Source organism: Acanthochromis polyacanthus, chromosome 4 (genome assembly GCF_021347895.1).
Source record: "Acanthochromis polyacanthus isolate Apoly-LR-REF ecotype Palm Island chromosome 4, KAUST_Apoly_ChrSc, whole genome shotgun sequence".
NCBI classification, from domain to species: Eukaryota; Metazoa; Chordata; class Actinopteri; family Pomacentridae; genus Acanthochromis; species Acanthochromis polyacanthus.
This window is the reverse complement of record NC_067116.1, coordinates 15,267,245-15,294,201: the sequence shown is the minus strand read 5'-3', so window position 1 is coordinate 15,294,201 and position 26,957 is coordinate 15,267,245. Positions and strand designations below refer to the sequence as shown.

At 40.1% G+C, this 26,957-nt stretch overlaps 3 gene segments (V, D, J or C); 1 reads left to right on the top strand and 2 right to left on the bottom strand.

The window, feature by feature from the left end:
• The window catches only part of LOC127533663 (Ig kappa-b4 chain C region-like), a 12,865-nt gene extending 2,264 nt beyond the window's left edge, over nt 1-10,601 (bottom strand). The window contains exon 1 of the C gene segment in view: nt 10,533-10,601.
• On the top strand, nt 2,286-2,834 carry LOC127533658 (immunoglobulin kappa variable 1-39-like). The segment is given in 2 exon segments: nt 2,286-2,331; nt 2,512-2,834. Coding segments are annotated over 2 exon segments (369 nt in total).
• Nucleotides 9,217-26,957, bottom strand: LOC127533655 (Ig kappa-b4 chain C region-like). The segment is given in 2 exon segments: nt 9,217-9,716; nt 26,818-26,957. Coding segments are annotated over 2 exon segments (474 nt in total).

Below are 26,957 nucleotides of genomic sequence, written 5' to 3'. Positions count from 1 at the left end.
AAGACACACAAATCCTCCTCATCAGAAACATGACTCTGATCTGCGTCCTCATCTGGACTCTCCTCTGCTGCTGCTTCACAGGTAAAGTCCAGAGAATACAACTCCTCTCCTCTATCAACATCCGTCCCTCTCAAATCAAGCCCACAGAACCATGACGCTGCTTTCTCTTTGTGTCTCTATATCCTCAGAGTCCAGAGGACAGGTCACAGTGACTCAGTCTGGAGCAGTGAGCTCTGCTCTGGGAGGCTCCGTCACCATCAGCTGTAAGACCAGTCAGAATGTTTATAGCTCTAACTGGTTAGCCTGGTACCAACAGAAAGATGGAGGAGTTCCTAAACTGCTCATTAAGTATGTTAATCAGCGATTGTCAGGGATTCCAGATCGTTTTACAGGCAGTGGATCAAACTCTGACTTCACTCTGACCATCAATGGAGTCCAGACTGAAGATGCAGCAGTTTATTACTGTCAGAGTTATCATGAAATCAACAGTCAAGCTGTGTTCACACAGTGAAAAAGCGTCGTACAAAAACCTCCCTCAGTCAGACTGAACAGAAACTGAAGTGACTGATACAGTTCACTGAACACACACACACAGATCCCAAAACAAGTTCAGTATCTTTAAATATTTTAATACCAATCGAGCTCTCTTTTTAGCAGCTGCTCAGCGTTCATTCAGGTCCGATTACAATTTCATGTTTTTGTCAGATTCACAATGAAATCAAGTAACAATCCTGTCACTGTTCATTTATTTTTATTCTAAGACACAGATCAGACTCAGAAACTTTCATTATCAATGTTTCATTTTATTTTAATTCATTTTTATCCATCTAGCACCAACTGACTTGCCTCATCTTTAGATACGTCACACACAAGTTAAAACAGAAAAAACAACAAACAAAAGTTTCCTTTGGTTGCCTTAAGAGATGAGATAAAGCATGATCAGGAACTTCGACCTCTGATTTATTTGGAATCACAGCTTTCTAAATGATTTGCTTTTTAAGTAAATATGAAGACAGAGATCAGACTCAGAGTCCTTTATTATCGATCTTCAACTTTATTTTCACTAAATTTCATTCAAATAGCTCCAGTTCACAACATGTCATCTTCAGTCACTTCACATAGTAAAACAAAGATTCAACAAACCCAAAGTTTCTTTCGATTCTCTTTGAACAAGCACTTGGCAACAGCAGACGGGGAAGAAAAATTCTGTTTTGCCGGCTGTGACAGACAAAATATCCAAACAAAACGTTCTTGCAGAACCAGGTTCAGGAAAGGTGGCCATCTGCTTGACCAGTATGGTGAGGATCAGTGGGGACAGAGACAACAGATACAGATGGAAAATAGACAAACAATACACTTTGTAAGTCAGTGAGGCCAGTAACTGCAGATTAGAGATATGTACCTCCAGATCCAGAGACACCTGTAGAGAGGGCAAAGCACAAACTACAGAAAGAGACACAGTTAGTGATGCAATAGTGACTTGTAAATGATTGTTGAGAGAAAGATGAGAGTAAATACAATACAATAACTTTATTCATCCCTGAAGGAAGAACAGGAGAAGATGTTTAGTGAATCATGGGAAGTTGAGCAGCAGTCCAAACCTGAAACAACACAAGTTATGGCTCATGTGTTCCTCAGAAGCCCTAACTATAAACTTGATCAAAGAGGAAAGTTTTAATCTAATCTTAAAAGTAGAGAGGATGTCTGTCTCCTGAACCCAAACAAGGAGCTGATTCCACAACAGAGGAGCTGATAACTGAAGGCTCTGTCTCCTTTTAGTTTTAGAAACTCTGGGAACCACAAGAAAACCTGCAGCCTGAGAGCACAGGGCTCTGTTAGGATAATATGATACAATAAGGTCTTTATGATACGGAGCTTGATCACAAAGAGCTTTATATGTGAAGAGGAGGATTTTAAACTCGATCCTGGATTTTACAGGGAGGAAATAGAGACACTAATATGAAAGAAAGATGATTAATTCTGCAATAGTTAGAACGTTAGTGGTTATTAGAGGTCATCCCGGTGTCTATGCCCTTAACACTGTTTTAAGTTTGACAAAATGATTTGTTTTCTCTGGCATCATGTATATATATATATATATATATATATATATATATATATATATATATGTATACATATATACATATACATATGTTGCAGGCCAAATTAGAATCCAGGCAGATTTTAATTCTGCCTAGGAAGAACTAGAATTTTATTAGATTTTTATAAGATCAGTGTCTGTTCAGGCCTTTCACAGACTCTGATACAACAGCAGCTCAGTGATCATGTTTGGGACTCTGCTGCTGGCCACCCTGGGGCTCCTTGTTCAGGGTGAGACTCTGCTGAAAACTCTGCTTCAGGATGATGAGAAACACTGAAACCAGCAGCATGGAGTTTGATTCCATCTGTTGTCCATGTTAAAGAAATGATCCTCATGTGTTTGGATGCTGATCATCTTTCTCCAAGCTGGATTTGTCTCGATAACTCTTCTCCTCATTTTCATGTTTTCAGGCTCATCAGGAGAAATCACTGTGACTCAGTCTGCTGGATCTCAGTCTGTTGTTCCAGGACAGAGAGTCTCCATCACATGTAAAGTCAGTCCAAGTACTAGTTACTGCTTCAACTGGTACCAACAGAAACCAGGAGAAGCTCCTAAACTCCTCATTGACTGCTCTAGCAGTCGTCAGTCTGGAGTTTCTGATCGTTTCAGTGGAACAAGCTCTGGAAATACTGACTTCACTCTGACCATCAGTGGAGTCCAGACTGAAGATGCAGCAGTTTATTACTGTCAGAGTGTTCACTACATCAACAGTCAGTGGTTGTTCACACAGTGAAACAGCATCGTACAAAAACCTCCCTCAGTCAGACTGAACAGAAACTGAAGTGACTGATACAGTTCACTGAACAAACACACACAGACAGACAATGTTACCAAGCAGATTAAATATGACTTGTTCTGTTGCAGCTCCTCATCATCCATTGAAATCCGAATTTAATCATTTGTTCTTTTCTGATTGACCAGGAAAAACCAAGAGAGTGACTGTGGGACAGTAAATGAGAATAAACTACATACTTTCGATTTGCTGATAAACTGTTTTGACCTTTGACCTTTGAGTGTGAAGACACAGACCAGCATCAGAAACCAGACAATCAAAGATGTCATGGCCCAAAAGCATCTGTAAGTCCCTCATTACTATAAAATATAACATAAAATGTAAAAATCTAAATGATGAAAAGAATATTTCCATATTCAGTGTAAACAAAAAGGGTGAAATAATAAAAATCTATAAGTCTTAGAGACAGAAAGTTAAATCATCAATAAATCATCCAGTTTTCAGTGAAATGTAAATGAATGAGAGTTTGTTAGACTGGACAGGATCTAATTCAAACAGTCAGGGAGGCAGGTGCAGTGAAGGAACCTGACAGTGAAAATGATGATGACAAAAGACGGGAGGCAGAAAAGTTCAGATACAGAGACAGACAACAAACTGGATGGACAGAAAACAAGTGGACAACAAAACAACTTGAGGACCTGGCAGGTAGAAGGTGGAGGAGATGGTTGAAGTCCTCTTATCTTGTCTTATCTTATCTTATCTTACCTTATCTTCTTATCTTATCTTGTCTGTTGTCATAGTTTCTCTGATGTTCGTGAAGTGCAGGTGGAGAAGAAACGTCCGTTGACACTGACTTGCTTAATAATAAGTTTATTATAAGGAAGAACAGCATCGATCAGACAGAGAGACTGTCTGGGATAATCCGGCCAAATGAATCTCCCCGAACAGCAATCTGAGATCCCATTTATATGTTTTGGACAAGTATGAGGTCACAACATATGTTTCCTAATTAGAAGACATCTGGTCATGGAACAAGACCCTACAGAACAACCCCCTATCATTAAGACACCCAAAGAAACATTTGGGCCACAAAGAACAATTAGCATTACCTGGACATAATGATCCCCAATCTAATCACAGCAATGACTTCCTTTGGCAAGAAAACACATCTATTCTAATAAGCAACATATATCTCAACATATATCTCAGATCAGATACTACACTGTTCTTTTCATCCCAAACTGATCTCTAAATTTTCGAATGAAAACATCTGAAGTGGATAATTTCCTAAAGTTTACTGAATTTCTTGCTTTATTTCAGCAAATCAAACGTGGATTTCTTGTTTCTGTCTTTAACTTTTGTATTGTGACCACAACTATGTTATTTTCAGGTTTCAGGTCCACATGTACTCTTCAATCAGCTCTCAGGTGGAACAAGAGTGTGACCAGCAGCTGTAAGATCAGCCTCAGCTCTCTGATGTGGACAACCTGTTTTTTCTTTCCTGCATGTGTTTGTACAGGATTTGATGAAGAAGTTCAAGGTTTAAACAGATGCACTACTTGTAAAACTAATAACGTTTCCAGGGAACGATTAAAATTCTCTGTATTAATTGATGATACTTTGAGTAATCGACAGCATTGTAGGACTACAGTTTTTAATGATTTAATTAAAATAAATCAGGATTGTCTTCATGGTGTAGCCATTTATGGGGCATGATTATATAGTGTTTTATTTGTCATTTGCTCCTGATTTTATTTTTACAAAATGGTTATTGTGATGTATGGAAAAGATCACTCCCTTTTTGTTTGTTTTCTGTTGTTGTTGCATTTTGTTTTTTGATTTAGTTTTGTTTTCATTGCTTAGAAAAGATGCTATTTTGGCATTTTAAGGCAGACAATAGATCTGAGATGCTTGCACATATGTTGTATCGGATTTGAATATCTGACTCTGAATGTCATTAAAACATAAATTTAAACATAAAGAGAGGCATCATCTTCTATTTACATTCCTCAAATGATCGTTGATATTTTCATAAAATGGACCCTGATATATAAAGACTGTCTTTCATCACATTGTAGAATCTCTTTCATATTTGCACATTTTAACTGAAATAACACATTTGATTAAACAATAAAATCCTCAGAAACATTTTTGATTTGAAGACAAACATCTTTATTTTGTGAAAACATGAGATGTGACATGATGAGGAGGAAAATAGGACAATTTGAATCTTTATTTAATTTGATGAGAGACAGAAAGAGAGAGAGTTCCAGAGAGCAGACAGAGAGTCAAAGCAGTATGAGAGTCCCAGTGAGTGAGGTCAGGACTGGGAACACTGGTCTCTCCTCAGTGTCTGTGAGAGCGGAGTGTGGGAGCCCTGGGTGGCCTCACAGCTCACAGAGACCACCTTCCTCCACTGGTCTGCAGGGAGCCTCAGGGTGCTGCTCCAGCTGTAGTGGCCGTCCTTCTCCAGCACCCCGGGGCTCCTGCTCTCCTCCCAGCTCATGCTGCTGCTGCTGCTGCTGCTGCCGTCCACCTTCCAGGACAGACTCCAGTCTGAGGGGAAGCCCTTGTTGGCCAGGCACATGAGCGTGGCCTTCCCCTGCTGCAGCTCCTCACTGGAGGGGGGCAGCACCGTCAGGGTGGGACGGACATCACCTAGGAGACACCAATCAGCTTAGAGGACAGGGAGCACACAGCTGTCACTCAAACATCACACACGTGGACACCTTCAGTGTGAGACGCTGGATTCAGTCCTTCAAGGAGTTTGTGTCACATGCTTTTTCTGCTCCAGCACTCACTCACTCACACATTGTTTCAGTTCCCTTTCAGAAAGCTCTCATGTAAATCAGCTCAGAGAGAATCATCTCACAGTTTCACCTCAAATATGTCCAACTACTCTGGAAACTAAACAAGCACATGAAGAAACATTCACAAGTTTTACTGCAAAATCACTGCAAAGTCTCAACTAAACATTAAAGTATTTAGTAGAAACAGAAAAATACAGAAAGTTAGTTGATAAAAATGAAGAGTTTTTCTGTGTATTTCAATCATCATTTACTAAACAGGTCAAATCATTTCATCCAGACGAAGAAACTATTTATGATGAAATGAGGAAGTTTAGAAATTTAACACTTTTTCAAATACAAATCTTTATCATCACTCCATCCAGGATTGAAGAACATAAATGTATTTATATTATCTTGTAAAAAATTGACAAAGGGACCAATGGAGTTTTATCCAATTCATACTTTAAGTTTCGGAATTTTCCACCTTCAGTCCTTTAAATCATGTAAACATTGAATTTCATCAAACCTGATCAGAGTTAGCATCTATGAGGAGGAATTCAAACTTTAATACATGAAGTTTCTCTGAATTCAAACATATTTTACAACTGGTCAGATATAGAACTTTTAAAGATATTTTAAAGATTAGTATTTAGTTTTTAGCAATGAGTAAAAATAGAAACTTACTTCCAAATTCCAGTCTGGTTCCTCCACCAAAAGTCCACCACAGTGATACAAACTGATTGAGCCGCCGTACAAAAACCTCTGACTGTAGAGAGACACGGCTCTCTGACTTTGGAACAAACAAACTCACCAAAATCATTCACTGTTTGTATCATTTTGTCAGCTGGTATGAAAAGTGGAAATAACACAGAGCTACAAATATCCATAATTTATTGTTTAATTTTTGGAAATGTCAATTTTACATTTTTTGGGTAAAAATTCAATTTCAAAACAGAATAAAAAGCAACAACATGAAGATTTCATACATATCAACTGTTAAATATATCATACATGATAAATTAAGTTAAAAAATTAAAAATTAAAATTAAGTACACATTTCTAAATGATACTGTGATAAACTGATTCATCCATTGATCAACTTTCAAAAATTGCTGAAAGTCAGAAAATAGCTCCAGTGTTCTGGGAGAGTTTATCGTCCTGACAGCAGAAATGTAATGATTTTTAAGTTTCACAGAAGTGTTTTCTCAAGACTGAGATGATAAATTATAAAAAGAAAGTTTTGCACACATAAAGTATTTTAAAGAGAAACAATATCAGCAGTCAGTCCACATATATTTCCAATAAATTCCGTAAATAATTAACTGATCCCTTGATAAACTCTCACTAAATTTTTGAAAAAAGGAAACGTTTTGAAACAAGATATATCTAGAAGAGTAAACCTGAAAACAAAATCTTGCAAAATATGTTGTGTAATGTTCCTAATCAATTAACTGAAAATTGATTGATGACTGATAACCAGCATGATCAGATTGATCCAAGTCCCTGTTGGAGTGAGTCAGACATTTCCATAGAGACACTTTGCATCAGCAGCACCATGCTCCAGTGCTCTGGGAGACTTTATAGTCCTGACACTTGAACACTGGATGGCTGACAGCTGTCCTTCATCACAACAGAAGACACACAAATCCTCCTCATCAGAAACATGACTCTGATCTGCGTCCTCATCTGGACTCTCCTCTGCTGCTGCTTCACAGGTAAAGTCCAGAGAATACAACTCCTCTCCTCTATCAACATCCGTCCCTCTCAAATCAAGCCCACAGAACCATGACGCTGCTTTCTCTTTGTGTCTCTGTATCCTCAGAGTCCAGAGGACAGGTCACAGTGACTCAGCCTGGAGCAGTGAGCTCTGCTCTGGGAGGCTCCGTCACCATCAGCTGTAAGACCAGTCAGGATGTTTATAGCTCTGACCGTTTAGCCTGGTACCAACAGAAAGATGGAGGAGTTCCTAAACTGCTCATTAAGTATGTTAATCAGCGATTGTCAGGGATTCCAGATCGTTTTACAGGCAGTGGATCAGCGTCTGACTTCACTCTGACCATCAGTGGAGTCCAGACTGAAGATGCAGCAGTTTATTACTGTCAGAGTGAACACTACATCAACAGTCAGTGGTTGTTCACACAGTGAAACAGCGTCGTACAAAAACCTCCCTCAGTCAGACTGAACAGAAACTAAAGTGACTGATACAGTTCACTGAACACACACAGACAGACAATGTTACCAAGCAGATTAAATATGACTTGTTCTGTTGCAGCTCCTCATCATTCTAAATACAAACATAATCATTTGTTCTTTTCTGACTGTCCAGAAAACCAAGAGAAGTGACTGTGGGACAGTAAATGAGAATAAACTGTTATGATTTGAGTGTGAAGACACAGACCAGCATCAGAAACCAGACAATCAAAGATGTCATGGCCCAAAAGCATCTGTGCATCCCTCAGTACGACAAAATATAATGTTAAATATAATGTAAAATATAAAAAACTAAATGATGAAAAGAAATCTTCAATATTCAGTGTAAACAAAAATGGTCAAATAATAAAAATCAATAAGTCAGAAAGTTCATTCCTGACGTTGGAAAAAGCAGTTGTGGAGCTTTCACAGATCTTCCTCAGCAGAAGAAATCACCCAGTTTTCATGAATGAGAGTTTGTTAGACTGAACAGGATTTAATTGAAACAGTCAGGGAGGCAGGTGGAGTGAAGGAACCTGACAATGAAGCTGGTTGGAGGATGAGGAGCAGGTGATCAGGAGGGTGAAGGAGACTGGAGGGAAAGTGTGAGGACGTCTGTTGGTCAGATGGTGAACAGCAGCGACTGGAAAGATCCAGAGAAATAGAGAGACCTGGTGAAGAGAGAACGAGGCTGAAGACACAGAAGAAGAACAAAATAAACAGAACAGTCATGACTCATCACTTTTATTTTTCACAATCATTTTTTCAGTGTTACATAAAACACTTTTTTTCTGTTTTGCTGAAATTCTGTTGTTGGATGTTTTTGTTTCTTGGTATTTTTTACTGATGTTACTCCATCTTACCTTATCTAAACAGATGCACTACTTGTAAAACTAAAAGCTTTTCTAATAAACAAATCAATTCTCTTAATTTAATGATTAGGTTTTGAATATTTGACAGAACTTTAGGACTTCAATTTTTACCTCCGCCAGGAGGTTATGTAATCATCGGCCTGGCGGAGGTCTGTGCTCTCCGAGTGCTTTTCTAGTTAACTATTTAATTACAGTAATTCAGAACTGTCTTTCTTTTGTTGCCATTTATGGGAAATGATTATATAGTATTTTATTTGTTGTTTTCTTTTGGCAGCTCCATGGTCACTTCAACATGAACTTAACTCATCCTTCTCTCCCACATTACTACGAACTGCTTTATTGTACCAGAGGAAAATGAAAACATCATCTTGAATTTATACAGCTAAATGATCGTTGATGTTTTCATAAAATGGACCCTGATATATAAAGACTCTCTTTTATCACATTGTAGCATCTCTTTCATAGTTACAGATTTTAACTGAAACAAAGCGTCTGACAAATCAATAATCTTCTAAGAAACGCTTTTGATTTGAAGACAAACATCTTTATTTTGTGAAAACATGAGCTGTGACATGATGAGGAGGAAAATAGGACTATTTGAATCTTTATTTACTTTGATGAGAGACAGAAAGAGAGAGAGTTCCAGAGAGCAGACAGAGAGTCAAAGCAGTATGAGAGTCCCAGTGAGTGAGGTCAGGACTGGGAACACTGGTCTCTCCTCAGTGTCTGTGAGAGCGGAGTGTGGGAGCCCTGGGTGGCCTCACAGCTCACAGAGACCACCTTCCTCCACTGGTCTGCAGGGAGCCTCAGGGTGCTGCTCCAGCTGTAGTGGCCGTCCTTCTCCAGCACCCCGGGGCTCCTGCTCTCCTCCCAGCTCATGCTGCTGCTGCTGCTGCTGCTGCCGTCCACCTTCCAGGACAGACTCCAGTCTGAGGGGAAGCCCTTGTTGGCCAGGCACATGAGCGTGGCCTTCCCCTGCTGCAGCTCCTCACTGGAGGGGGGCAGCACCGTCAGGGTGGGACGGACATCACCTAGGAGACACCAATCAGCTTAGAGGACAGGGAGCACACAGCTGTCACTCAAACATCACACACGTGGACACCTTCAGTGTGAGACGCTGGATTCAGTCCTTCAAGGAGTTTGTGTCACATGCTTTTTCTGCTCCAGCACTCACTCACTCACACATTGTTTCAGTTCCCTTTCAGAAAGCTCTCATGTAAATCAGCTCAGAGAGAATCATCTCACAGTTTCACCTCAAATATGTCCAACTACTCTGGAAACTAAACAAGCACATGAAGAAACATTCACAAGTTTTACTGCAAAATCACTTCAGTCTGAACTAAATATGAAAGTATTTAGTAGAAACAGAAAAATACAGAAAGTTAGTTGAAGAAGAGGAAGACTTTTTATGTGGATACTAATCATAATGTACTAAACAGGTCAAATCATTTCATCCAGACGTAGAAAGAATTTATGATGAAATGAGGAAGTTTAGATATTTTTGCACATTTTCAAATACAAATCTTTATCATCACTCCATCCAGGATTGAAGAACATAAATGTGTTTATATTGTCTTGTAAAAAATTGACAAAGGAACCAATGGAGTTTTATCCAATTCATACTTTAAGTTTCGTAATTTTCTATCTTCAGTCTTTTAAATCATGTAAACATTGAATTTCATCAAAGCTGATCAGAGTTAGCATCTATGAGGAGGAATTCAAACTTTAATACATGAAGTTTCTCTGAATTCAAAAATATTTTACAACTGGTCAGATTTCGAACTTTTAAAAGATATTTTAAAGAGTAGTATTTAGTTTTTAAGCAATGAGTAAAAATAGAAACTTACTTCCAAATTCCAGTCTGGTTCCTCCACCAAAAGTCCACCACAGTGATACAAACTGATTGAGCCGCCGTACAAAAAACCTCTGACTGTAGAGAGACACGGCTCTCTGACTTTGGAACAAACAAACTCACCAAAATCATTCACTGTTTGTATCACTTTGTCAGCTGGTATGAAAACTGAAAATAACACAGAGCTACAAATATACTTAATTTATTGTTTAATTTAGTATATGTCATTTTACATCTTTTCTGGGTAAAAATTCAATTTCAAAACAGAAAATAAAAAGCAACAACAAGAAGATTTCATACATATGAACTGTTAAATATATCATACATGATAAATTAAGTTAAAAAATTAAAAATTAAAATTAAGTACACATTTCTAAATGATGCTGTGATAAACTGATTTATCCATTGATAAACTTTGAAAAATTGTTGTAAGTTAGAAAAAAGCTCCAGTGTTCTGGGAGAGTTTATCGTCCTGACAGCAGAAATGTAATGATTTTTAAGTTTCACAGAAGTGTTTTCTCAAGACTGAGATGATAAATTATAAAAAGAAAGTTTTGCACACATAAAGTATTTCAAAGAGAAACAATATCAGCAGTCAGTTCACATATATTTCCAATAAATTACTAAATTAATTAACTGATCCCCTGATAAATTCTCACTAAATATTTGAAAAAAATGGAAACGTTTTGAAACAAGGTATATCTAGAAGAGTAAACCTGAATACAAACTCTTAGAAGATATGTTGTGTGATGTTCCTAATAAATATCCTGATAATCTGATTGATGATTGATAACCAGCATGATCAGATTGATCCAAGTCCCTGTTGGAGTGAGTCAGACATTTCCATAGAGACACTTTGCATCAGCAGCACCATGCTCCAGTGCTCTGGGAGACTTTATAGTCCTGACACTTGAACACTGGATGACTGACAGCTGTCCTTCATCACAACAGAAGACACACAAATCCTCCTCATCAGAAACATGACTCTGATCTGCGTCCTCATCTGGACTCTCCTCTGCTGCTGCTTCACAGGTAAAGTCCAGAGAATACAACTCCTCTCCTCTATCAACATCCGTCCCTCTCAAATCAAGCCCACAGAACCGTGACGCTGCTTTCTCTTTGTGTCTCTGTATCCTCAGAGTCCAGAGGACAGGTCACAGTGACTCAGTCTGGAGCAGTGAGCTCTGCTCTGGGAGGCTCCGTCACCATCAGCTGTAAGACCAGTCAGGATGTAAGCTATTTTCACTGGTACCAACAGAAAGATGGAGGAGTTCCCAAACTGCTCATTTATTGGGCCAACAACCGAGCATCAGGGATTCCAGATCGTTTTACAAGTAGTGGATCAAACTCTGACTTCACTCTGACCATCAGTGGAGTCCAGACTGAAGATGCAGCAGTTTATTACTGCAAGAGTGTTCACTACATCAACAGTCAGTATGTGTTCACACAGTGAAAAAGCGTCGTACAAAAACCTCCCTCAGTCAGACTGAACACAAATGGAAGTGATTCAGTTGACTGAACACACACACACACACACACACACACACACACACACACACACACACACACACACACACACACACACACACACACATATTATGTTTTTCTATCATTGTGGGGACTTACCATTGACTCCCATTCATATCTTACCCCTAACCCTCACCCTAACCCTAACCTTAACCAAACCCTAACCCTAACCAAAACAATGGCTAACCCTAAAGAAACGTTTTTGCATTTTTACTTTTTTCAGTAACAACAACATGGCCACGAAAACACTGTTTAAACTTGTGGGGCCCGAAATGAAAAAAACTTTTCGATTTTCCTACAGTTGTGGGGACATTTGGTCCCAGAGGAAAAGAAAATTCAAAAAGAGATCTCAAAAATGTCTCATTTACTTCTCCTAGACAACTTTGAGATCTGCGTGACACCAAACTGAGACGAAGGCTTATTTCTCCTGTGTCTCATTTTTTTCTCCTGAGCAATAAGATGCACTAAATCTCAGTTTAGTCTCCTTTAAAGTTTCAGAAGAGATCTCAACAAGCTCTCATATAATTCTCAGAGTTTCTCAACTTTTCTGTCTCTTTGTGATCTCAGGCAGAGAAATCAGAGAGCTCTCTCTAAGAACTCAATCTATTCTCATCCCAGCTTCAGTTCATGCATCTCATACTGAGCTCAGAGAGAACAAATGAAGAGATCTCCACAAGCGCTCATTGAATTCTCAGACTCAGATCAAGGTTTTGGTTGTTTTTAATCATCTATCATGTTGACTTTATTATAATCCACATGATATATTTTTTAAATTAATTAATAAAGATTCAGATTACTTTATTCATCCCAAAAGGGAAATTCATTTGTCTGTCAGCTCATCTGCTATTTGCTATAGAATTATAAAGCCTGATCGCTGTGGGTACAAAGATCTTCTATATCTCTCATTCCTGCAGTCAAGAGAGAGGCCCATCACGATATTATGAGTGGATGATCCGTGTTGTTTAGAATGATAAATCCAGTCAAGTGGGAGGAGAGGGTGACATGATTGAAGTCACCATATATTATTATAAGTGCCTCAAGATGTTTAGGCTGTATCCTGGCAACGTCTTATTTGTTGCAGCATTTGTAAGGTGTGTGTGTGCAGATTAATATATGCATAGGATGGCATCGCTCAGTGGGTAGAGTGGCTGTCTCACACCCAGAAGGTTGTGGTTTGATTCCAAGTCTGTTGTGCTCATGTGGAGCTGTGAGTGAGTCTCACATATTGCTCCGTAGGAGCTCCACTATTGTTCATTTTCTTTTCCAGAGGAGAAATAAAGGAGCCATTAAAAACACTGTATTGAGATTAGCAAGGTATCTCCCACAAGTCTCAAGTATGACTCCCTCTAATTATCCTGTCTCACCTATTTCTCCTAGTGAATTTTAGGAGAAACGTATGAGAAACCTTGAGACAAAATAGAAACTAAAATGAGGCTGACATGAGAATCTCAAATTTGTCTCCTGAGCTGTAGAAGAGCAAGCTTTGAGCAGTAAAATTTTCCTCTGGGGTCCCCACAATGTAGCAAAAACATGGGCACACACACACACACACACACACACACACACACACACACACACACACACACACACACACACACACACACACACACACACACACACACACACACACACACACACACACACACACACAGATCCCAAAACAAGTTCAGTATCTTTAAATATTTTAATACCAATCGAGCTCTCTTTTTAGCAGCTGCTCAGCGTTCATTCAGGTCCGATTACAATTTCATGTTTCTGTCAGATTCACAATGAAATCAAGTAACAATCCTGTCACTGTTCATTTATTTTTATTCTAAGACACAGATCAGACTCAGAAACCTTCATTATCTATGTTTCATTTTATTTTAATTCATTTTTATCCATCTAGCACCAACTGACTTGTCTCATCTTTAGATACGTCACATAGAAGTTAAAACAGAAAAAACAACAAACAAAAGTTTCCTTTGGTTGCCTTAAGAGATGAGATAAAGCATGATCAGGAACTTCGACCTTTGATTTATTTGGAATCACAGCTTTCTAAATGATTTGCTTTTTAAGAAAATATGAAGACAGAGATCAGACTCAGAGTCCTTTATTATCGATCTTCAACTTTATTTTCACTAAATTTCATTCAAATAGCTCCAATTCACAACATGTCATCTTCAGTCACTTCACATAGTAAAACAAAGATTCAACAAACCCAAAGTTTCTTTCGATTCTCTTTGAACAAACACTTGGCAACAGTAGACGGGGAAGAAAAATTCTGTTTTGCCGGCTGTGACAGACAAAATATCCAAACAAAGCGTTCTTGCAGAACCAGGTTCAGGAAAGGTGGCCATCTGCTTGACCAGTATGGTGAGGATCAGTGGGGACAGAGACAACAGATACAGATGGAAAATAGACAAACAATACACTTTGTAAGTCAGTGAGGCCAGTAACTGCAGATTAGAGATATGTACCTCCAGATCCAGAGACACCTGTAGAGAGGACAAAGCACAAACTACAGAAAGAGACACAGTTAGTGATGCAATAGAGGTTTGTAAATGATTGTAGAGAGAAAGATGAGAGTAAATACAATACAATAACTTTATTCATCCCTGAAGGAAGAACAGGAGAAGATGTTTAGTGAATCATGGGAAGTTGAGCAGCAGTCCAAACCTGAAACAACACAAGTTATGGCTCATGTGTTCCTTAGAAGTTCTAACTATAAACTTGATCAAAGAGGAAAGTTTTAATCTAATCTTAAAAGTAGAGAGGATGTCTGCCTCCTGAACCCAAACAAGGAGCTGATTCCACAACAGGGGAGCTGATAACTGAAGGCTCTGTCTCCTTTTAGTTTTCGAAACTCTGGGAACCACAAGAAAACCTGCAGCCTGAGAGCACAGGGCTCTGTTAGGATAATATGATACAGTAAGGTCTTTATGATACGGAGCTTGGTCACTAAGAGCTTTATATGTGAAGAGGAGGATTTTAAACTCGATCCTGGATTTTACAGGGAGGAAATAGAGACACTAATATGAAAGAAAGATGATTAATTATGAAATAGTTAGAACGTTAGTGGTTATTAGAGGTCATCCCGGTGTGTATGCCCTTAACACTGCTTTAAGTTTGACAAAATGATTTTTTTTCTCTGGCGTCATGAATATATATAAAATTCCAGAGCCCCTAGCGGTCTGGTTGGGAAAACAGAATTCAGGAACAACTAACTCACTGAAGGTACAACTGAGGCTGGCAAGTCAAACAATTCAGAACTCAATTGAGCCAGAATAACAAACTGCAAATTCAGAAGAGTGATAACTCACTGAGAACAAGAATTGAGATCTAGGAATTCACTCTGAATCACAGGAACAACTAATGTTGAAGAGTATTAACACTCACTGGAAATACAGACTTCTGGAATTACTGTGAACTATACAAACCTACAGAAGAGTGACTACACTCACTAGACAGACAAATTAAGATTATATAAGACTTTGAGAAAATACTAACCTGAGAACTGCAGTTACAGCAAAATACTGAGAATACAGATGCCCAAGAACGCAAAGCTATTTCTAGTCTGGAATGCCAGAACTGATAACCTGGCAATAGCCAGATTAATAATTGTGTAGTACTTGATAGTACTCCACAATATCAATCTGGGACCGCTCCATGTAAATCCATTCGGAGGAAAGAGGCACGGATTGGACAATGCAACAGTATGTCCCGCCTCTGACAGGTTTGTTTTTAGCCAATCGCGGGATCTTCACAACGAGTGGAATCAATTGGTAGATTAAACTCTTACCAAAACCCGTTGGTAAAAAAGCACAATCATCTTTACCATCCAGAAATGCGCAAAGCGCCTCTCGTTGTTCTTCCTTCAAAGAAACGATACGAGATTCAGCTAAAACTGACTTAATAGCAGCATCTACACGATCGTTGTCCTCCGTTGCCATGTTTGTTTTGATCTACTGGCGCAGTGGCGCTTGGTGTCGTCTTCACACTCGGATATCCCGCCCCACACACGAATACTGCTCCCACTTTGGCTGGTGCAGCTCTCATTTCTAGGAATATGGCTGATTTTATTAGTACTCCTAAAGCATGACAACCCAGAGTTAAGACCAGGATGCAGAGCTGTAGTCTTACACACCTCTCTGCAGTTCCTCACAGCTGTCACCCTCCAGTAATTCAGTTAGCTTTATCGAGACTGTGTCTGTCCCCCGACCACCAAAATTCAATAAATTAAACAAATCAAAAATATACAAAAGAAATAGTAACCATAAAAATTTAATAAAAATTAATACCTCTATTTCAACAGAGCAAAGAATCAGGACAATTAAATGTGGTCTGTTAAATATTAGATCTCTCTCGTCTAAATCTCTGTTAGTAAATGAGTTGATAACTGATCACCAGATTGATTTGTTCTGTTTGACTGAAACCTGGTTGCAGCAGGAAGAATTTGTTAGCCTAAACGAATCAACTCCCCCTAGTCATATTAACTGTCATATTCCTCGAATCACAGGCCAAGGAGGAGGAGTAGCAGCAATCTACCATTCTAGTTTAAAATTGAACCAGAGGCCTAAACCTGATTACAGCTCATTTGAAAATCTTTCTCTTAGTCTCTCTCATCCAAATTTGAAAGCTCAGAAACCAGTTTTATTTGTTGTTATATATCGTCCTCCTGCTCCTTATTCTGAGTTTTTATCTCAATTCTCAGACTTTTTATCTGAATTAGTGCTCAGTTCAGACAAAGTTATTATTGCGGGTGACTTTAACATTCATATTGACATAGACAGCGACAGCCTTACAACAGCTTTTAATTCATTATTAGACTCAATTGGGTTTTCTCAACATGTCAATAAACCAACTCATAGTTTTAATCACACTCTTGACCTTGTCCTGACTTATGGCATAGAAATTGAAGAGTTAACAGTATTTCCCCACAACCCTCTTCTTTCTGACCATTTTATGATCACATTTCAATTTAAAGTAAAGGATTGTTTAGCAGCTGAGAACAAATATCATTACAGTAGGTGTTTGTCTGACAATTCAGTAATTAAATTTAAGGAAATATTACCCTCTCTGTTTACTTCAGCAACATTTACTGATAAATCAGAAGGCAAATATTATAATTTTACCCCCACAGAAGTGGACTATTATGTTAGTAATGCTTCAGCCTCACTGCGTACAACTCTTGATAGTGTTGCACCTGTAAAAAAGAAAGTTATATCTCAGAGAAGACTTGCTCCTTGGTATAATTCCCAGCTGCGGACTTTAAAGCAGGCATCCCGAAAGCTGGAAAGAAAGTGGTATTCCACTAATTCAGAGGAAGTGTATGTGGCTTGGAAAAATAGTCTAGTAATCTATAAAAAAGCTCTTCGTAATGCCAGGACAACTTATTATTCATCTTTAATAGAGGAGAACAAGAACAACCCTAGGTTTCTCTTTAGCACTGTAGCCAGGCTGACAAAGAGTCAGAGCTCCGTTGAGCCTTGTATTCCTTTAGCTCTAAGCTGTAACGACTTCATGAGCTTCTTTACACATAAAATAGTTCTGATTAGAGATAAAATTAATCTGGCCCTTCCTACAAATGTCACAGATGCTTTTGAATTGGCTGTTAGACCTGATGAATATTTAGAATTCTTCACTCCTATATGTCTCTCTGAACTAATTTCAACAGTTTCTACATCCAAACCATCAACATGTCTTTTAGATCCTATCCCAACTAGACTCTTTAAGGAGATTTTACCTTTACCTTTAATTAATTCTTCAATGTTAGATCTGATTAATCTCTCTCTAGTAACAGGCTATATACCACAGGCTTTTAAGGTTGCTGTCATCAAACCCTTGCTTAAAAAGCCCACTTTAGATCCAGATGTGTTAGCTAACTACAGACCAATATCCAACCTGCCATTTCTCTCTAAAATTCTGGAAAGAATAGTTGCAAATCAATTATGTGAACTCTTACAAAGGAATAATTTGTTTGAAGTGTTTCAGTCAGGCTTCAGAGTGCATCATAGCACAGAAACAGCTCTAGTGAAAGTTACTAATGACCTACTCATAGCATCAGATAATGGACTAGTCTCTATACTTGTTTTGTTAGATCTTAGTGCAGCGTTTGACACAATCGACCACAAAATTTTATTACAGCGTCTAGAACATTCAATTGGCATTAAAGGGACAGCACTGGACTGGTTTAAATCCTACTTATCAGATAGGTTCCAGTTTGTGCATGTCAACAATAACTCTTCTGAGCATACTAAAGTTAATCATGGAGTTCCTCAGGGTTCTGTCTTAGGACCGATACTTTTCACATTATACATGCTTCCTTTAGGCAATATTATTAGGAAGCATTGTATTAACTTCCATTGTTATGCAGATGACACACAATTGTATTTATCTATGAAGCCAGATGAAACTGATCAGTTAGCTAGATTGCAAGATTGTCTTAAGGACATTCAAACCTGGATGACTTTTAACTTCCTACTGCTAAATTCAGACAAAACTGAAGTCATTGTATTTGGCCCCAAACATCTTAGAAACTCGCTTTCAAAGCAAATAGTTACTCTGGATGGCATCACGTTGGCCTCCAGTACTACTGTGAGGAATCTTGGAGTTATTTTTGACCAGGACATGTCCTTTAACTCGCACATAAAGCAAGTCTGTAGGACTTCCTTTTTTCACCTGCGTAATATTGTAAAAATCAGAAACATTCTGTCTCAGAGTGATGCAGAAAAATTAGTTCATGCTTTTGTTACTTCCAGGCTTGACTATTGCAATTCCTTATTATCGGGTTGTCCAAATAGCTCTCTTAAACATCTACAGTTGATCCAAAACGCTGCTGCGAGAGTACTGACAGGAGTTAGCAAAAGAGATCATATTTCCCCTATACTTGCTTCTCTTCACTGGCTTCCTGTTAAATCCAGAATAGAATTTAAAATCCTTCTTCTGACATATAAAGCTCTTAATAACCAATCTCCATCATATCTTAAAGATCTGTTAGTACCATATTATCCAACACGGTCTCACGGGGATTCGTGAAACTGTTACGTAAATTTTTTGTTTCTTTTTCGTGCGCACCAACACGATTTCGTCATGTTTTTCGTGCCGCTCACCACGAAATGTTTTTCGTGTTGCTCACAACGAAACCCGCTGTGGTAATCACAGCTGAAAGTGGTTTATACCAGCGGATTCATGACGATCTAAGCTGTCCATCGGCGTATACTGCTTGTGTGATCGCGTTTGCGGCCGCCGGCCGCCGGACATTCTTGAAATTCCTATGCAAATTGGAAAAAAAAAAAAAAAAAAAAAAAAAAAAAAAAAAAGGTAAGTGTACCACCGGGTTATGGTTATGGTTAGGGTTATGTTTAGGAACGATGTCATGCAAAATATAGCGTTGGATTCGCCATGGTTTTACATTAAAAATATAATACACACATTCGTTTGAAATACGTTCTGGGTGGCACGAAAAGTCCGCCGTTTAAAATACATTGGTGCGCATTTCGTGGTGAGCGGCACGAAAAACATGACGAAATCGTGTTGGTGCGCACGAAACCGAAACTAAAACTTACGTGACAGTTTCACGAATCCTCGTGAGATCGGGCTGTATTATCCTAGTAGAACTCTTCGCTCTCAAGCTGCAGGCTTACTTGTTGTTCCTAGAATTTCTAAAAGTAGAATGGGAGGCAGAGCCTTCAGTTATCAGGCACCTCTCTTGTGGAACCTGCTCCCAGTTTGGGTTCGGGAGGCAGATACCCTCTCTATTTTTAAGACCAGGCTTAAAACGTTCCTTTTTGACAAATCTTATAGTTAGGGCTGACTGGGTGACCCACAGGGGTTCGGCTTGTGTCTTCATTGCACAGCTGACTCCCTCTTGGACGTCCCTTCGTTCTGCCCTCAGTCATGCTGCTATAGGCCTATAGGCTGCTGGGGGACTTCTCTTGACACACTGAGCCCTTCTCTATCCACCTTTACATTTAATATGTATACCGTTATTGCAGTACATTCACTCTGTTTCCCCCTGTGCTATTTCTCCGAGTGTCCCTGGTCCCAGAGCTGGAAGCTTCAGATCTGCGGTTGATGTTCCACCAACTGGTCCAGTCTCCACCATGTCCACTGTGGGATGCTGCTGCTGACCTTCCTCCAGCCCTCTGCTTCCAACTCCCCTTTTCCACCAGTCAACTCTGCATCGCCTTCACTATACTTGTTATGCTAACTTACATACTGTTTGAATTTTACTGCTAGCTATATATGGAGTATGTTTAATGTCAGAGCCGTACATCATAAGAGTCAGTTTTCAATGTTAGCTTACACTTTGTTTGTGTCACATATCCTGTCATGCATGTATCCAAATGTGTGTTGTGTTTTTCCTTGCTTTCCCACCCCTCCCTTATCTCCCATCCCTCCCCCTTGCCCTCCTCTGTCCCTCTCAACCCGCCCGGCCAGCAGGCAGATGGGTCCCCCCTATATAGAGCCGGGTTCTGCTCGAGGTTTCTTCCCTGTTAAAAGGGTGTTTTCCTTGCCACTGTCGCCTTTGGGCTTGCTCATGGATTCTGTAAAGCGTCCTGAGACAATTTGACTGTAATTGACGCTATATAAATAAAATTGAATTGAATTGAATTGCTGTGTGATTGGCCCGTGCCAACTTGGCTCTGTCCGAACAGTGAAAGCGGGAGCGGTACAAGATGCTTTCTTGAGAGATTTGTGAACTCACAAATATCGCGAGAAATCAACTTGCTGGCAAGGTTACAGAACTGAGACTTTGCTGACAGAACAGAGGGAATGAGACCAGAAGAACTGGAGAGCCTTCACGCTGAGGTGGTATGAGCTGGGGCAGTGGACAGGACTGGTGTGCATGTCACGGTTTTAGGTTGGACTCGAGCAGAGGAAACACGCTACTGAGGCAGGAATGGAGATTTAAGGAGGTTTATTGGCAAACAGTGTTATTGGCAGAGGAAGTGGGTCCGGTACGAGTTCAGAATGCACCTGGGGGTTGGTCTGGTTCTGGAGAGGGTGAGCCGGGGATCAGCGGCCGTCGTCGGTTCCGTGGGGGGAGTCGAGTGTGTCAGCAGATGGTTATGGGATCACTGGTGGCGGTGGGGCTTGGTTTGGGGATGGAGATCCTGGAGGAATGGCGACATGGGAGAAGGGAAGGCAGACGCAGATGATCCAGGCGGGGATGAGGAATGAACCAGGCTGATCAGAGGCAGAGAGATCCAGGGGGAACCAGGAAGGGATCCAGAGGGTTTCGAGGCGTTGGGAGGGTCCAATGGGGGGAAACAGAGGCAGCGCTCGATTTAGACGGTCACCAGGTCGCCGCGAGCGCCGGGAATCATGGGAGGTTGATGACATCATACAAAATGGCTGCCTCCATGAAGAAAACATGATAGGCGTTTCAGCTCGATCGAGCGCTCCATTTAGACGGTCGCCATTTGCGACGTTTTTAGTCACAAATGACTAAAAAGGGGAAACAGGCAGAGCACTGCAGGCAGGAGTCTGGACAGCCAGTTCTGGGTGAAGACATATGAGAGGACACATTAGTACATTTCACAAAAAGAACACAAGGTAATGAAGTGGCGAGAGCGAGACTGACAGGTAAGTCATGTACAACAATCTGGTGGAGAATGGAGGGGTGAACCGGTCTTTTGTAGCAGAGGCAGGTGATTAGTGGAATGATCCTCAGCTGTCCAGACTCCCACGAAGCGGCTGATTGTCTGAGTGGCGGCAGCTTGGCTGCACTTCACTGAGAGTGCTGATGGGGAGAGAGAGAGAGAGAAAGAGAGAGGGAGAAAGGGAGAAAGCAAGACGGAGAGGGAGAGGAAAAAGTGGGAGATAGATGGGAAAAAGGTATTTGGATGTCAGATAGGGAGAGGGTGAGAAGAGGGCTCTGACAGTGCAGCTGGAGAGGACTCAGTAGCTGGAGAATGCAGTGACAGGCTGGGTGTGAGAGCCAGAGGGAAGGAGGCTGTGTGGTGGTGGACCAGGTGAGGGATTTCCAGAAGGGCTGGAGGGTGTGGAGTTGTGGAGAAATGTCAGAAACCAGAGGATCCAGGAAGACAAGGGATAGAAGGTGCACAAGCAAGCATCCAGACTAGGGAAGAACAAACAAATGTTACTAGGAGTTCACAACAAATAAAGGATGGAGAGAACAGTGCACAGAACTAACTGGGAGTCATTCACGGTCCGGCAACAAGTGATGAGTCGAGTCTGTCTTTATTGCAGCAGAGATGATTCTGATTGGCTCAATTCCACCTGCCCGTGCTTCTGCTGATACTGATTGCTGAATTCCTACACCTGTTTTGGCATCCTCTGTGCCAAGCACACCTAAAAACAAACAGAAATGACAGGAAGGGGAAAGCACTATCTGGAGCTCGCAGCAGCGGGCCTGACAGTCTGAGATAAAATGCTGTGGATGGACCCCAACTAGTGGAGACAATAATGACCCAAACAAAATAAAACCATCATTTAAATGGATGCACAGGTCTGATCTGAGCTCCTGGTTCCACCACCAGTGTTGATGTTGTCTTGTTTGCTGTCTGTCTGTTTGTCTCTCCTCTCCTATTGTCTCTTCCCTTTACCCTCACCCCAACCATTCGAGGCAGACGGCTGCCTTCCCTAACTCTGGTTCTGCTGGAGGTCTCTTCCTGTTAACAGAGTTTTGTTTCTACATTTTTATCAATCTTTGGATTTGTGGGTTTTCCATGTGCAACTTTCTCAAGATTTATCTTTGTTTTAAAATTCTAAAAAAGTGAAACTAATGTGATGTTGTTGGATCTAAACTGTGATGTTTAAATTATTCAGGCAGTTCAATGGATCTCCCTGGAACCTTTGTGATATCACACCTTTATGCCAAATGTCAATGGAGGCAGGTCCAGTATGTGGCTCATCTTGTCTGGTATAGATGGACACAGGAATATCTTCTGCTGCTCCAAGAAAGACAGAAAAGGACAAAAGTGAGTAAAAATAGGAGTGTTGGAGACATTATTCTGGTGGTTGACCCCACTGCTCCCTGAGGGTTATGACCATTAAGCAGAGTGTGAGAGACCAAGTCTGATGGAAGAAGTGTGATCTGCTCAATGAGGCTCCAGACTAAGACTGAATGATTCATAACCAGTGTGAGCTGCATCCTACACACTGATGGATGACAGAAGTTTCTTCAGACCATCAGTGAGGGATGTATTGTAGATTATTGTTTATATTAAGTCTCCTTTGTTGTAATTCGTTCAAGTAACCGATTCTATGACAAAGTAGCAAGTTTGTTGTAATATGGACTTAGTAATATGTATTTTGGGTCTTTCACTTCACACATCCTGCATTTCTACAACTTCAGCCTCAGTAAGATGCTGAAACAGTTTCTGTCTCATAAACTTCTAAACTCCTCCATAACATAAGTGACATCTTACAGTGGAGATGAAGTTCTCTGCCACAGATTGTCTCTCATTAGGTGATGGATGATTGCAGTAGTCAAAGCAGTGAACAGGAAACAGCCTGATGTGTTGAGGACAGCTGCAGCTGACTGACTCGGTGTGTTTGCATATGTGTCCTGCCTGTGTGCTCCCAGACGTTAAGAGTTCAGTGTAGATCAGTGTCTGTTCAGGCCTTTCACAGACTCTGATACAACAGCAGCACAATGATCATGTTTGGGACTCTGCTGCTGGCCACCCTGGGGCTCCTTGTTCAGGGTGAGACTCTGCTGAAAACTCTGCTTCAGGATGATGAGAAACACTGAAACCAGCAGCATGGAGTTTGATTCCATCTGTTGTCCATGTTAAAGAAATGATCCTCATGTGTTTGGATGCTGATCATCTTTCTCCAAGCTGGATTTGTCTCGATAACTCTTCTCCTCATTTTCATGTTTTCAGGCTCATCAGGAGAAATCACTGTGACTCAGTCTGCTGGATCTCAGTCTGTTGTTCCAGGACAGAGAGTCTCCATCACATGTAAAGTCAGTCCAAGTACTAGTTACTGCTTCAACTGGTACCAACAGAAACCAGGAGAAGCTCCTAAACTCCTCATTTACTGCTCTAGCAGTCGTCAGTCTGGAGTTTCTGATCGTTTCAGTGGAACAAGCTCTGGAAATACTGACTTCACTCTGACCATCAGTGGAGTCCAGACTGAAGATGCAGCAGTTTATTACTGTCAGAGTGAACACTACATCAACAGTCAGTGGTTGTTCACACAGTGAAAAAGCGTCGTACAAAAACCTCCCTCAGTCAGACTGAACAGAAACTAAAGTGACTGATACAGTTCACTGAACACACACACAGACAGACAATGTTACCAAGCAGATTAAATATGACTTGTTCTGTTGCAGCTTCTCATCATTCTAAATACAAACATAATCATTTGTTCTTTTCTGATTGTCCAGAAAACCAAGAGAAGTGACTGTGGGACAGTAAATGAGAATAAACTGTTATGATTTGAGTGTGAAGACACAGACCAGCATCAGAAACCAGACAATCAAAGATGTCATGGCCCAAAAGCATATGTACATCCCTCAGTACTACAAAATATAATTTAAAATGTAAAAATCTAAATGATGAAAAGAAATCTTCAATATTCAGTGTAAACAAAAATGGTCAAGTAATAAAAATCAGTAAGTCAGACTGGACAGGATTTAATTGAAACAGTCAGGGAGGCAGGTACAGTGAAGGAACCTGACAATGAAGCTGATTGGAGGATGAGGAGCAGGTGATCAGGAGGGTGAAGGAGACTGGAGGGAAAGTGTGAGGACGTCTGTTGGTCAGATGGTGAACAGCAGCGACTGGAAAGATCCAGAGAAATAGAGAGAACTGGTGAAGAGAGAACGAGGCTGAAGACACAGAAGAAGAACAAAATAAACAGAACAGTCATGACTCATCACTATTTTATTTTTCACAATCATTTTCTCAGTGTCAAATAAAACAGTTGTTTCTGTTTTGTTGAAATTCCGTTGTTAAATGTTTTTGTTTCTTGGTATTTTTTACTGATGTTACTCCATCTTAACTTATCTTATCTAAACAGATGCACTACTTGTAAAACTAAAAGCTTTTCTAATTAACAAATCAATTCTCTTGATTTAATGATTAGGTTCTGAATATTTGACGGAATTGTAGGACTTCAATTTTTAACTATTTGATTACAGCAATTTAGACTTTTCTTCCTTTTGTGGCCATTTATGGGACATGATTATATAGTATTTTATTTGTCATGTGCTTTTGGCAGCTCCATGGTCACTTCAACATGAACTTAACTCATCCTTCTCTCCCACAATACTATGAACTGCTTTACTGTATCAGAGGAAAATGAAGACATCATTTTGTATTTGAACACCTAAACGATCGTTGACATTTTCAAAAAATGGGCCCTGATATATAAAGACTCTCTTTCATCACATTGTAGCATCTCTTTCATATTTGCACATTTTAACTGAAAAACACATTTGATAAACAATAAATCTCTCAGAAACATTTTGATTTGAAGACAAACATCTTTATTTTGTGAAAACATGAGCTGTGACATGATGAGGAGGAAAATAGGACTATTTGAATCTTTATTTACTTTGATGAGAGACAGAAAGAGAGAGAGTTCCAGAGAGCAGACAGAGAGTCAAAGCAGTATGAGAGTCCCAGTGAGTGAGGTCAGGACTGGGAACACTGGTCTCTCCTCAGTGTCTGTGAGAGCGGAGTGTGGGAGCCCTGGGTGGCCTCACAGCTCACAGAGACCACCTTCCTCCACTGGTCTGCAGGGAGCCTCAGGGTGCTGCTCCAGCTGTAGTGGCCGTCCTTCTCCAGCACCCCGGGGCTCCTGCTCTCCTCCCAGCTCATGCTGCTGCTGCTGCTGCTGCTGCTGCCGTCCACCTTCCAGGACAGACTCCAGTCTGAGGGGAAGCCCTTGTTGGCCAGGCACATGAGCGTGGCCTTCCCCTGCTGCAGCTCCTCACTGGAGGGGGGCAGCACCGTCAGGGTGGGACGGACATCACCTAGGAGACACCAATCAGCTTAGAGGACAGGGAGCACACAGCTGTCACTCAAACATCACACACGTGGACACCTTCAGTGTGAGACGCTGGATTCAGTCCTTCAAGGAGTTTGTGTCACATGCTTTTTCTGCTCCAGCACTCACTCACTCACACATTGTTTCAGTTCCCTTTCAGAAAGCTCTCATGTAAATCAGCTCAGAGAGAATCATCTCACAGTTTCACCTCAAATAAGTCCAACTACTCTGGAAACTAAACAAGCACATGTGGAAACATTCACAAGTTTTACAGCAAAATCACTTCAAAGTTTCAAATAAACATTAAAGTATTTAGTAGAAACAGAAAAATACAGACAGTTAGTTGATAAAAATTCAGAGTTTTTATGTGGATTTCAATCATCATTTACTAAACAGGTCAAATCATTTCATCCAGACGTAGAAAGAATTTATGATGAAATGCGGAAGTTTAGAAATTTTTGCACATTTTCAAATACAAATCTTTATCATCACTCCATCCAGGATTGAAGAACATAAATGTGTTTATATTGTCTTGTAAAAATTTAACAACGGGACCAATGGAGTTTTATCCAATTCATAATTTAAGTTTCGTAATTTTCCACCTTCAGTCCTTTAAATCATGTAAACATTGAATTTCATCAAACCTGATCAGAGTTAGCATCTATGAGGAGGAATTCAAACTTTAATACATGAAGTTTCTCTGAATTCAAAAATACTTTACAATTGTTCAGATTTCACACTTTTAAAAGATATTTTAAAGAGTAGTATTTAGTTTTTAGCAATGAGTAAAAATATAAACTTACTTCCAACATCCAGTCTGGTTCCTCCACCAAAAGTCCACCACAGTGATACAAACTGATTGAGCCGCCGTACAAAAACCTCTGACTGTAGAGAGACACGGCTCTCTGACTTTGGAACAAACAAACTCACCAAAATCATTCAC